At 35.1% G+C, this 12,149-nt stretch overlaps 1 protein-coding gene across 1 annotated transcript; it reads right to left on the reverse strand.

The window, feature by feature from the left end:
* Nucleotides 1–5,625: 5,625 nt before the first annotated feature.
* On the reverse strand, nt 5,626–9,948 carry LOC145642688 (mitochondrial phosphate carrier protein 3, mitochondrial-like). Its single transcript, XM_081693864.1, has 6 exons — nt 9,555–9,948; nt 8,380–8,741; nt 8,213–8,256; nt 6,462–6,676; nt 6,213–6,337; nt 5,626–6,024 (listed from the first exon to the last, which is right to left on the reverse strand). Exons 1-6 carry the CDS (start codon nt 9,849–9,851, stop codon nt 5,964–5,966), a joined length of 1,104 nt encoding a protein of 367 aa, XP_081549990.1. The 5' UTR covers nt 9,852–9,948; the 3' UTR covers nt 5,626–5,963.
* Between the last annotated feature and the right edge of the window lie 2,201 nt (nt 9,949–12,149).

Genomic DNA, 12,149 nt, shown 5'->3' on the forward strand with positions numbered 1-12,149 from the left:
CCGAACCAGAAGGTTTGACCAAATTAAACTGTTCAGAAGTACGATCAAACAACCAAAGAAGGCAGAATCATGGAAGATTTTCTCATTTTTGTAGGAGGGGTCGAACTTCTTAGTGTTTAACCAAACCAGGATTAGGGGATTTCTATCGAAACTACCCTTGGTTTAGTCGAAACTACCCAAGGTTCAATCAAACCTACCCTCTATTCGACCAAACCTTATTCTGATTTCAACTGCAATTTGTACGAGATATTTAAGCCTCATTTTAAGACGATTTGAAAAACTTGTATTATCTTAGCATAATCTAGGATTTTTAGCTTAATCTAGAGAGATAAAACACTTTTATTTTAGCTTAGATTTGTAGAGAGAGAAAGTGAGGTTTTTCACCATTGTTGATGCTTGGATCTTGAAGAGGAAGATATTCTTGCTTATAGACATTCATCTTAAATCAATGAGCATTATCTTACTCCTTTCTCTTTACTTTGCCTTTTGATTTTTATTTGTTTAGCTTTAATCTTCTTACTTTCTTACTAATCATGCTTTTGCTTGTTGATCTGATGATTAACTTGCTGATTGCAATGATTAGTGAGTAGTTTTCTTTTCTAAAGGTGGAGGATGATGTATTTGAAGCTTGATCATGTTTTAGATCTTGAATTTGATTTGATTGTGATTAAAAGTCTTTGTATGCTTGATGTTCTTCAATTTTCTTGCAAACTGCACGTTGTTTGTGAATTGATGCTTGATGATGCGAAAGTGGACATTGCTAGATTCATTGTTGTCAATTTATGCTTGATTGTACCTTCTAGTATATGGTTCTAATTTGATAGCATAGAGGCTATGTTAGTAGAACATTTTGATCCTGGAAGGTGGTTTATTGGACCTTATTTTGAAATTCAAGTGTGCTTAGTTTGCGATCAATTCGATTCAATGTCTATGTATGTTCAAGTGCATCCTACATCTACCCCTTCCCAATATTTCTTACCATATAGATTTTACCTCTTACTTACTTTGCTTTTAGTTTTTGTTCAATCAATTCTCATCTTGTCGAACTAGCTTAAACATTGATAGTTTTTGTAGTGTTTAACCATTCCCTGCGGATCAACCCTTTGATTACCATATACTTGTGTTTGGTTAGCCTAGGTTTATAAATTTTACATGATTTAGGAATAGGTAGTAACGACCTAGATATTCCTTAATCACCTGATTACTTCAAAAGTTGAGTGGGATCCTTTGTTTCTACAAGATTGGATCAAGTCAACCTATATAATAGAAAATGTCTTAGGGACTCTTGGAAAGTGAGAATTGAGAAAATGCATGGTCGTACTAATATGGATTACATATTAATCATTTGTTTTTCAATTCGAACTCATACTTCAAGAAATAATTTGTAGACTTATAATATGATCTCGACATGTGATGCATGCAATCATATTATCAAATCATACATAAATTGACTTAAAGAATTTGAATATTGCACACTTTTCTCAAACAAATGGGAGATTGAAGGGATTATATATGTCTTCGTCAAGTGCAATCACTAGATATATAATGGATCAAATCATGAAGGTAATTAATAAGTTTGTTCTTTTAGGTCATCGTTATATCATAACTAGAGGTACCAACGATCTTTGGCTAGTGAAATAGGCCAAATCCCATTAGAACGGATCCTATAAGGTCACACTTTGAGGCCTAATTTGTACATAAGAAGAAAAGGCTCATGTTGGAATTTTCTTCTAGCTACGTGTCCCGTTATGTGTGGAGTTTCAGGAGGTTTTGGGCTTGCTTCCTAGTCTAATTATAATAGGAATATAAATAGACTAGGCTCCTAGGGTTTTCAGAACAGTTGATCAGTTACAAACCCTAATTAGAAAACACGAAACAAACATCTCTCTCTTCCTCTCGCCCTCCCTTAAGTACATGCGTCGATGTGTGTGTGTGTGTGTGTGTGTGTGTGTGTGTGTGTGTGTGTGTGTTTGTGGTGGTTCGCGTGGTGGCTAGTTGTCCGTGGAAGGTGGTGATTGTGGTAGTTTACCTCTCTCACCCGTCCAATCTAGTATTGGTCGAAATTCAATCGAATCACGTGTACCGAGTAGAGGAGCAACACTTTGGGGATCTATTTCTTTCTGATTCTTAGCCAATCACAACGTGAAATTCATGCTTTAAAGGTATTATTATGTGATTCTTATGTATTATGCACGTTGATCTTATTTGGGTGCAAACAAATAAATATGATTAGTGAAATTCCGCAATATAGTACCTAATTCCCTACAGTGAACCACACTAGGAAATGGCGTAACACACTGGAATTGGAGTGCCACAGTAAATTTGCTGTAGTGCGATGGTTTTCCAAATTTTTGCGATTTGTTTTATCATATCGTTTGATCTCAAACTTTGACTTTAGAAAGTAATATATCATTATAAAGATCTGCCCAATCCAATTGGAACTAGGTCAATATATTTTCTAGAACTTAAGATATGGCCAAAATAAAGAAAGGGTACCGGTTTTGGACTGAGTTTAGTAATTCGCTCTATCTTTTTCGTTTTAAGTTAAAATTGGGCTTATGATATACTCCCTCCGTATTTTATTAATTGCTTCATTTCTACATGCACGGAGTGCTATGAAATATAATGGAAAATAATAAAATGTAAGGAAGTGGGTTGGTAGAAAAAAAAAAGTATGACAGTTGGGAGGGGAGAGAATATGGAAATATTAAAGTTTGATAGTTGGAGGAGGGTCCACTAGGAGAGAATAACTTAGTAAAATATTGTGAAAGCTTTTCAAAAAAGGAAATGGACTTCCTCGGGTTTTTTTTTTAATTAAATGCATCACTTTTAAATTGAGAGAGAAAAAAGTTGACCCATGTGATTTGAAAGAGATAGAGAAAATTTATTAACCAAATAGTAAAGTGATGCATCTAAATTGGAACTTCCAAGTTCCAACCATAGAAAGTAATGCATCTAAAAAAATGGAGGAAGTAATAAAATACGGTGGCAAAAGGAAAGTGGGGCAAGTAATAAAATACAGAGGGAGTATCATGTGAAATATTATTTCAAGGGTTATCCATTCATGTAGGAATTGCATAAAAATTATGAACCGAAGATATGAGATTAGCTTGATTTCGGGCTGCGATTAAGTAAAGGGAAATTGGGTTCAGGTTTGTGGAATTTTAGCTAAGAAAAGATATTTGGGCAATTGAAATGGATAAAATGACTTATGAAATGAAATGACACTGGATCAAAATAAATGGATATTTCAAGTAATTCGTAGATTCTTCAAGCGAACATGACCAAATTAGGTAATGAAAGTTGTTTCATCTTCGGACTTTATTTTGAGAGATATGTTTCAATGTATATACAAAATAATTTTATAAGTTAAAATATCAATTTTACACTTAAAATTCTCCTTAACTTCTATCCACTCTCTTCCCTTTAGCATAGAAGAGCCTAGATTTTGCGCTCTTCTATTATCTTCCTCACTCTACCACTAGTCCACCACCATCATAGCAACCATAACCACCAAACTTAAAAGGGTTTTTGCTCACTATTAATTTAACTATTTATAAAATATATTGATAGTAAAGTATTTTATCTAATTATTTAATAAGGGTAAAAACTATTTAATAGTGAGCAAAAACCCTTTTAAGTTTCCTAATCTTTTAAAATAAGGAGAATTAATTAACTTCCATCATTAATAATAGGATTTTTTTACAATTACCACCTACAATTGTTGTTTTATCAATTACTACCTATATATATATATATATAATTTTACCACCAACTATTTTTTAAACAATGGCATAAGCTTTTGGCTCAAACTAGGGCATGTCCCAAAACATTGACTTTAAACAGAAGGTTTTGTGTGTGGCTAACCCCTAGCCGAACCTAGTAATCCCTGACCAGAACTAATAACCCTTGACAAACTAGTAACCCTTGACCAGACCTAATAACCCCTAACCACTAGTAAACCACCACCAACACCAACAACAACAACAACCCTTGCTAACTCATGAACAAATCAACCCTTGCTGATCAAATCAACTCAAGAACAAACCTCTTTCTCACTCCTCCTCCTTGTTCTTCTTCTTCACGTAGTTTTACTGTTTCTCTCCTTTTTCTCTAATTCTCTGCAAATCTCAACCTAACCTCATTCTCTAACAAACAATAACAACAAACTACTCAAAACCGCAGTTTTTGACGAAATTAAATTCCCAAATTTAATAAAAAAAAATGAAGCGAAATTTGGCACCCTTCAATTGTTGTTGATGATCTTAAGCTTAATCGCAGATTTTCACAGCAATTTGACACCCAATTTCTCAAAATCGGGACTTTAATTGCACCAATTTGGCAAAGAGGATAGAGAAAATAGGTGATGTAACAATTTGGCTTAGAGAAGAAGCTAAGAAAAGAGGAGAGAGAAGACTTCTAGAGTAGGATTTTTTTTTTTTTTTAAATATGGCCACACGGTGTGACCTGCTACATATGAAAGTTTGTGATACCCATTAGTGAAATTTGCCAGTTGTTATATACGAAGTAAATAGAAACAATAAAATTTTAGTACTCTGACTAAGGATGGCAACGGGTCAGATCTGGAACGGGTCCGGATGGACCCAGATCCAGATCCGTTTTTGTATATAGGATCCAGATCTGACCCGGATCCGTCGGGTCTAGAATATGAAGACCCGGATCCGGGTCCAAAACGGGTCTAATATATTTTGCCTAATTTTTTGCAATAACAGTAATGTTTAGGTCAAAAAAATGTATTTCAAACTTACGTTGTTGGTTATTAAGTTCAACCCCAAAGTAACCAACTTATACACTCATATTTTGAATTAAAATTATAAACAACAAAAAAAAAAAATACGATATTACATATGAGCTAGTGAATCTTTATCATTATTAACATTATCAACATTTTTAATAAAGAAACAAACAATTTTAGTTTTTATTAATAAGAAAAATAAAAAAACAGGTCCACGGATCTAGATCCGGGTCTAGGGCCCAGATCCATATCCGTTTTTGTCAGCAGGACCCGGATCCGTCGGGTCTTAAAATTTGAAGACTCAGATCCGTGAAAAATAGATCTGGATCCACAGATCCGGGTCGGGTCAAAATCCATTGTCATCCCTAATAATAAAGCTTAGTAAAAACTACTCGTATATGGCTTTGAAGATGAGATAAATGTTAAACCAGCAACTACCAATTCATAGCTAAACATGCAATTTTTGAAACTTGAGAGATAAGATTGAATCTCAGATGAAGATCATTGGCTTAAGATTTGAAATTTTTGGTTGTTACAGCCCAACTCAATGTAATATTGTAACGGTGTTACCCGCTAAATAAGTGCACAAGGCAAACTCAGTAGCCGCACAAGAAAGAAAACATAGTTGACAAAACAATGAAGTAATACATATTTATTTGAAGTTTTCCTCACAAAAAAAAAAAAAAAAAAAAAAAAAAATTTGAAGTTAGACCATGAAATTTCCATGGCCCATTTTGGCTCTTACTGTGGGAGAAGGAAAATACAAGTAAAAAGAACTACTGAATAAAAAATGGAAAAACCTAGATATGCTCACTGGAATGAACCATAGATAACAAACATTAGCTAGATCCAGCAACAGCTGTAGCGGAAAAAAAAAATACCAAAGTTTAATCTCCAATATCATCTGTCATTTCTTTGTCGCCGGTTCCTAGTGGGCAAATCCATAAAAACAATGATCTATAAATGGTCTAATATGCGTACTCAACAGAGTTTCAAAAAGGATGAGAACAAAAGCATCCTCGTCAAAAGTATTGCCCAGAGCTACTACAAGTTTAACATAGTCATGAATTTAATAAGAAAACAAAAATTCTCTCCCACCATCCAGTGAGCATTATCAGTGGTTCTGTTGTTTATTAACACTTCTCCACACATCCAAAAATGTCCGATTAAAGCCATTAAAGCTGATACTTATCTATCGTCAACATCTTCATACCTTTGCAGGGGTGGCTTCGGTGGTAGCAGGGGGAGTCGCACCACCAGTTGTCGGCCTGAGATCATAAATACAATATAACTGAGTTGTGCAATACAAATGCAACTATAGACCAACAAAATGAGAGTGAAAGCCTACAAGAAATACAATTATTTTCTATCTCCAATGGACCAATTATGTTCTCTTACAGAATCAAACTGTGAAAGCAAATTAAACAGAATATTATGCAGGTGCTAAGAAACTTACAGGCCAACGAAAACTTTGAACGCGTCATAGATACCCCATTGTGCTCCAGTGAGGGTACCAATCATGACAATACGGAGAGGAAGCCCACGAGTACAAAGACCCAACAGACCCATCTTCTTCACAGCCTGCAACCAACATCAGATACACATTAATACAAAAGAATTAAATGGTATTGACAAGCACAGCCAAAAGAAATAAGGGATGACAAACAATTCACTTTAGCATATAACATCAAATTGAAGCACTTACATCACCAACAGTAGCTCCCTTAGCATTGTTAAGGAAAGACACAAGGTTGTCAGCGGGATGTGAGACAATAGCACAGAAAACACCAGCAATATAACCACCAGCAAAACTGACACCGAGCTGCAAAGGCTTGCTGCACTCACTTTTAGGGACAGGGATAGCATGCTTATATAGCTGCTCAACAACCAATTCAAATGATGCAAACTTCATCATTGTGTCTGCAGAACAAATTATCACATAAGTGTCCATACTAAATGCCTGTGGCTCCAAGCATAAATTTGATCAGCAACAAATAAAATGGCATTATTGGCATCATAACTATCCCACAAAATTGATAACCAACAAACCTACAGCAATCATACATTAATACAAGCCAGTAGTTTATGACTCATCCATGCACAAAGAGCTTAAATTCTGGACAAAATTATAGTAGGCACCTAAAGATCTCAAGTTTATAGACCACCATATAAGCAAAAACATCTAAATTATCATCTTAACCTGTAAGAGGACCCACCAGTGAGCAGGTTTTAGTGCTGTGGTAGTTTCAACACACACACCCCCCCCCCCCTCTCCTTCTCCCCCCTCCCCCCTCCCAAATCAATCAATCAAAGCCTTAATCCCATAAGTTGGGTCGGCTAATGCTCCCCCCTCTCCCAAAAAAAAAAATAAAAAAAATAAGCCTCCCTTTCTCTGCAACTATCTCTAAACTGCTCCATATCCTTTCTTTCAATAGCATCTCCAAATTAATAAAAGTCTAAAAAAAACAAAAACAAACTAGCAACAGAATAAACAATGGGGTATAGTGATTAGTGAATTGAAAGCAGCATCATTCTTCAAAATAACATCTTACCAATTTCATTCATGTTACTAAACCAAGAAAGATATGTCCATAAATGATAAATCAAACTACAAACTTATGTCAGCAATAGTGAAAACACAAACCTAGACAACAACATGATGTGTAAATGGAACCATTTCAGAGAAGCTTAAAAATACAGGACCAGGGAAACTGAAGAAAATTGATATAACAAGTGTCCAACAAAAACCATAAGAGAAATAAGGACTTGACATTTGATCAAACACTAACTTGACATCTAACAAAAACAATAGAATGCTACTAAGTTAGTGGCCAAAACAATACCCTAAACAAAGCAAATTACCTTTTTCACGAGAAGGGCTTGTTGTTTCACCTTATTATAACTATCTTAACTTATTTCCAAAAAAATAAAAAATAATAATAAGTTCACATAAAATAAGTATGTTTCATAAAATTTCAAACACAATTTCAGACAAAATAACTTCAGACAAGGTGATTTCAAAAATGTTTAGGATAAAATTATACAAGTTCAGACAAAAATAAACAAGTTCAGATAAGTCTTTATGAATCAAACAAAGCCCTAATACACACAAGAGACAAGACCTGGGTGAGAACTAACAATTAAGCCAATGGAGAAAAGCCACCAGAGAAAAAGAGGCCACGATGTTCGGCAACAATTCTAACAAAAGTAAAGACATTGGATCAAACCTTCATCAGGACATATAACTCAAATCGTTGGAAGGTAAGTGCTCGAAAGGGTACAAATGAAGGTAAATTCAGAAACTACACTTTTATAAGATAAATTGTACATCAGGCAATAAGGGATAATAATTATAGAACCAAAGATGCCTTAGAAATCATAGGACTAACATATATACCCATAAGACATTAGTACACAAGTATAAGAATGGATGAACAGCATCTATTAAGAACTTACATGGAATCTGGCGACCCCAAAGTGGAACCAATCCCCTGTATAGCCTGCAAAAATCAAGCTTCTCAATGAGTTATAATTTCCCACCAACACAGTTCTAAGAGTAGAGCAAGAGACCAGTGCACCAAGTATTTTGTATTTTGAATAAGAGAGTATAACAAGAAACTTACCCGCCAATTCCGTCAGACTTGATAAACTTAGGGAGACCATCAGACAATCCTCTAGCAAAACCAGGTTGAGTTTGCACCCTTACTTTTACTGCCTCCATAGGGCAAAGGGCAACATCAGCAATAACTTCAGCTGACGCTGAACCAGCAAGGTAGATCAATGTCTTGTACTTGGCAGCATACTCCGGGCCAGCAATGTCAGAATAGTACTTCTTGAAGAATTCATAGAAACCAAATTTGCAAGCACCCTGAGCACTGTAACCAAAAAGTGTAGGCACCCAACCCCTGAAGAAGCCCCTGACTCCCTGTTCCTTGAGCAATATACCGAAACCAGAGCTGATGCTCTTGTACTTGGCTGGATCAATCTGAAAACAAAAAAATTCCATCAAATTCAACCACTCATACAACAATCAAGAAACTAACAGAGGACCAGTTATTTCTCTTGAATCTCTATACAGAATTCCAAGGACAAACTTATGCACAAGGTCAGCTTGAGATAATAGGCAGGTAAGGCACTGTTACCCAGCAGTATCATGTATGTGCCGGAATCAACCTCACACTTCATGATTCCTAAAACTCCCTACTTAACTGTGTACTAGAAGGTACTCCATTAATAATTTCAAACACACGTCTAATGAAACCACAAATCATAATACTTCGTATATGAAAATAGTCGAAATCAATGAAATCACCACTAACTTTTTCACCAATTCCCCAATACTAGCCCTGTCAAGAGGCTTAACCTTTTATGAAATTAATCCATGTTCACCTAAATCTTAAGCAACATGAACTATGCTCAATTGCAACCAAAATGAAATGCTAAATCGGATAATTCATTCAATTATCTAGAAAATTTAAAAATAAAAGTTACATATCAACCCAAACAATATCAACTTCAACGTCAAATCCCTAAATTTGTGACCTAACCACACCTTAATTATACAACATACAGATCAAATAACATATAAATCATAAAATTCAAAATCACGCCCAAATCACATTGAAAACATAAGTTCAAAAAATTATAAAATGAAATGAAAAACAACATTCAAAAAACAATTCAACAACGCAAAATCCTCAACAAAAACAAAAAACAACAGATCTGAAAGATCCAAAACAATCGATCACAGATCCAACCAAAATCAAAAACCAAACAAGAAAAACAAAAGAAATTATACCTGCATATTACATTTGACAAGATCAAGAGGAGTAACAGCCATATGAGTAAGACCACAGCTAAGAATACCACCAGCAGTACAAGCAGCATAAAACTGAGGCGAGTACATCTCGATCTTCTTCGACGGCTCAGAAGGCGACGGAATGACAAAGCTGTTCAATTGTGGTGCGCCATTTTCCGACAAACTAGGGTTAGCACTCATGGTGTTAACAGCGACTTGGTCAAGCCCAGCAAACCCCTTAGAGGAGTAAAGGAATGAAGGAAGAAGAGATTTCCTAGCATTTTCAGAGACCGCCATTGATGCTGAGATTCAAAAGCTTCGAAGAAGAGAGAGAAAATGAGGAAATTTGTTTCCAATTCTTCTTTTTCTCTCTCTCTTTGTTCGATTCAGCGATATGGGTCAGTGGTAGCCGCAGTATTCGCGTATTTTATACGAGAAAAAGGGTTGATGAAATTAGGCCCAGAAATGTTGGGGGTAATTATGACTTTAGGGTGGTACCAAAAGTTGGGGGTAATTACGATTTTAACCCGGCCTTTTCAAGGTTGAATGAGGGGGTGGCCGGTGGAGTGATGGAGTCTATTCGGGGAATATTCTAGAATCGGAATATGATGGTCTACTCTTCTTTCTCGAGATGTACAAAATGTATTATTGAATTGATTTGTTACTCGTATCAACTACACCCTCCGTTTTCAAATACTTGTTTAAAATCTTCATGCGCGGAGTTTTAGGAGAGAAAATAATAAAATAGGCAGGTAGTAGGGTAGGTGAAAGAATTAAAAAAAAATTGTAAGAAACAAAAGTAGTGGAGAAAATTGGAAGAGAGAGAATATGAAATTAATAAAATATGATTTATGTTGGGTCCACTACGTGAGATAAATGAATTAAATATTGTAATAACATTTCAAATAAGGAAATAGAACAAGTGTTTAAAAATAGCTAGAAAAAAAAAAGTGGAGCAAGTATTTAAAAACGGAGGGAGTATCAAGTAGCGTCAAAGATAGTGAATGCTTTATTTGTGTTGAGGAGGGTCTTTTTATTAGTCGTATTAAGAATATCCTTTTGAATTATGGTAATAAATCTGATTGTTTTTATTAGTCCTACTAAGTCGTAAGGTTATTTTTCCTCCAAAATGAGCCTTACTCTTTAGTTAGCCATTTTTTATGCTTTCAACATCAAAGGAGCCCCCTCCTTTGGTAAATTCTTAGGAGTTTCAATTAGCCCTAATAGACTAAAAAAGGTGGATTACAATGACCTTCTAAATAAAACCAAAAAGAGAATCAAAGGGTGGCAAGCTAAACTCCTTAATATGGCGGGAAGATGCACTTTAATAAAATCAGTGCTTAATTCTTATCCTCTTTATGCTAAAACGACTCGTATTCCTATTGCCATTTTGGATGATCTTGAGAAAAGTTGTAGGCGGTTTCTTTGGAATAAGGTGAATAGATCTCACTATCTTCCTAGAACTAGTTGGGAGAATGTTTGTCTTCTTTTAGGGCTAGGGGGTCTTGGAGTGCGAAATCTAAGGGAGTGAAACCTAGCTTTTATGGCCAAATTGGCTTGGAGAATTATTCATGACCCCAAACTTTGGGTAAGGATTTTGAAAGCTAGTGTAGGCGTCGTTCGAAGTGTGCCTACGTTAAAGCATGTTGTGAATATGCTTGGCACTCATAGGAAGTGGGAATTGACATTACGATTAGGGACAACGATTAGGGACAAAGTAAAGTAGGAAGCCGCCAACAAGTTTTTAAGGAACTTGTAAACCGTTCACGGATCATAAAAGGCAACCACGATTAAGGGACAACGATAGGCAACAACGATTGACCCGTGAAGGTTACACCCCATTCATAATCCATGAGATTACTAAATCCATATGGTTCGGAACCACGAAAGGAGGATCGGGGATGATGGTACGAAGTGAGTCATCGAGTCACATTCGCCCGTATTGGCCTCTACTCGATTCTTATTGTGAAAAGTGATTCATGCGATCTCAAAGGCATTCAAACAGAATATTCAATTCGCTCCAAACTATTATTAAGCTAAATTGGTTGAATATTAATGCAACATATAATTCTAAAATATTTGTGATCACTTGAATTAAATAACAAGATCAAAAAGGAACTTAAACCGGTTGTCCATATTATCTTATTAGGCGTGATTTTCAATTACATATTCCCTTTAAACATGCAATATGGTGATCATAAATATAATAAAATAAACATCAATATTGGAAGCAATTCAACAATAATAGCGTTAGTCAAATCAAATATAAAATAACCTAATCATAATACTAGCAATAAGAAAATAAAATAAGAATAATTAAATTAATTAATTACTCACATTCCGCGCGTTCCTTTAAATTGCTACATCATGAATAAATTATTAGTAACTTCAATAAAAAAATATCATATCTTTAAATTGCTACATCATGAATAAATTAAATCGGAATAAGACTCGATAGACTGCAGTTTTTGCGGTTTTTGTTTTTTTCATATCTTTTGATCCAGAAATCGGAATAAGATAAATAAGATAACGTTGGAAAGCTCTTGAAGTCTACTTTATAACCCAATTAGAATAAGATTAAAATATTTTGTAGTA

Source organism: Chenopodium album, chromosome 1 (assembly GCF_948465745.1).
Source record: "Chenopodium album chromosome 1, dcCheAlbu1.1, whole genome shotgun sequence".
NCBI lineage: Eukaryota > Viridiplantae > Streptophyta > Magnoliopsida > Caryophyllales > Amaranthaceae > Chenopodium > Chenopodium album.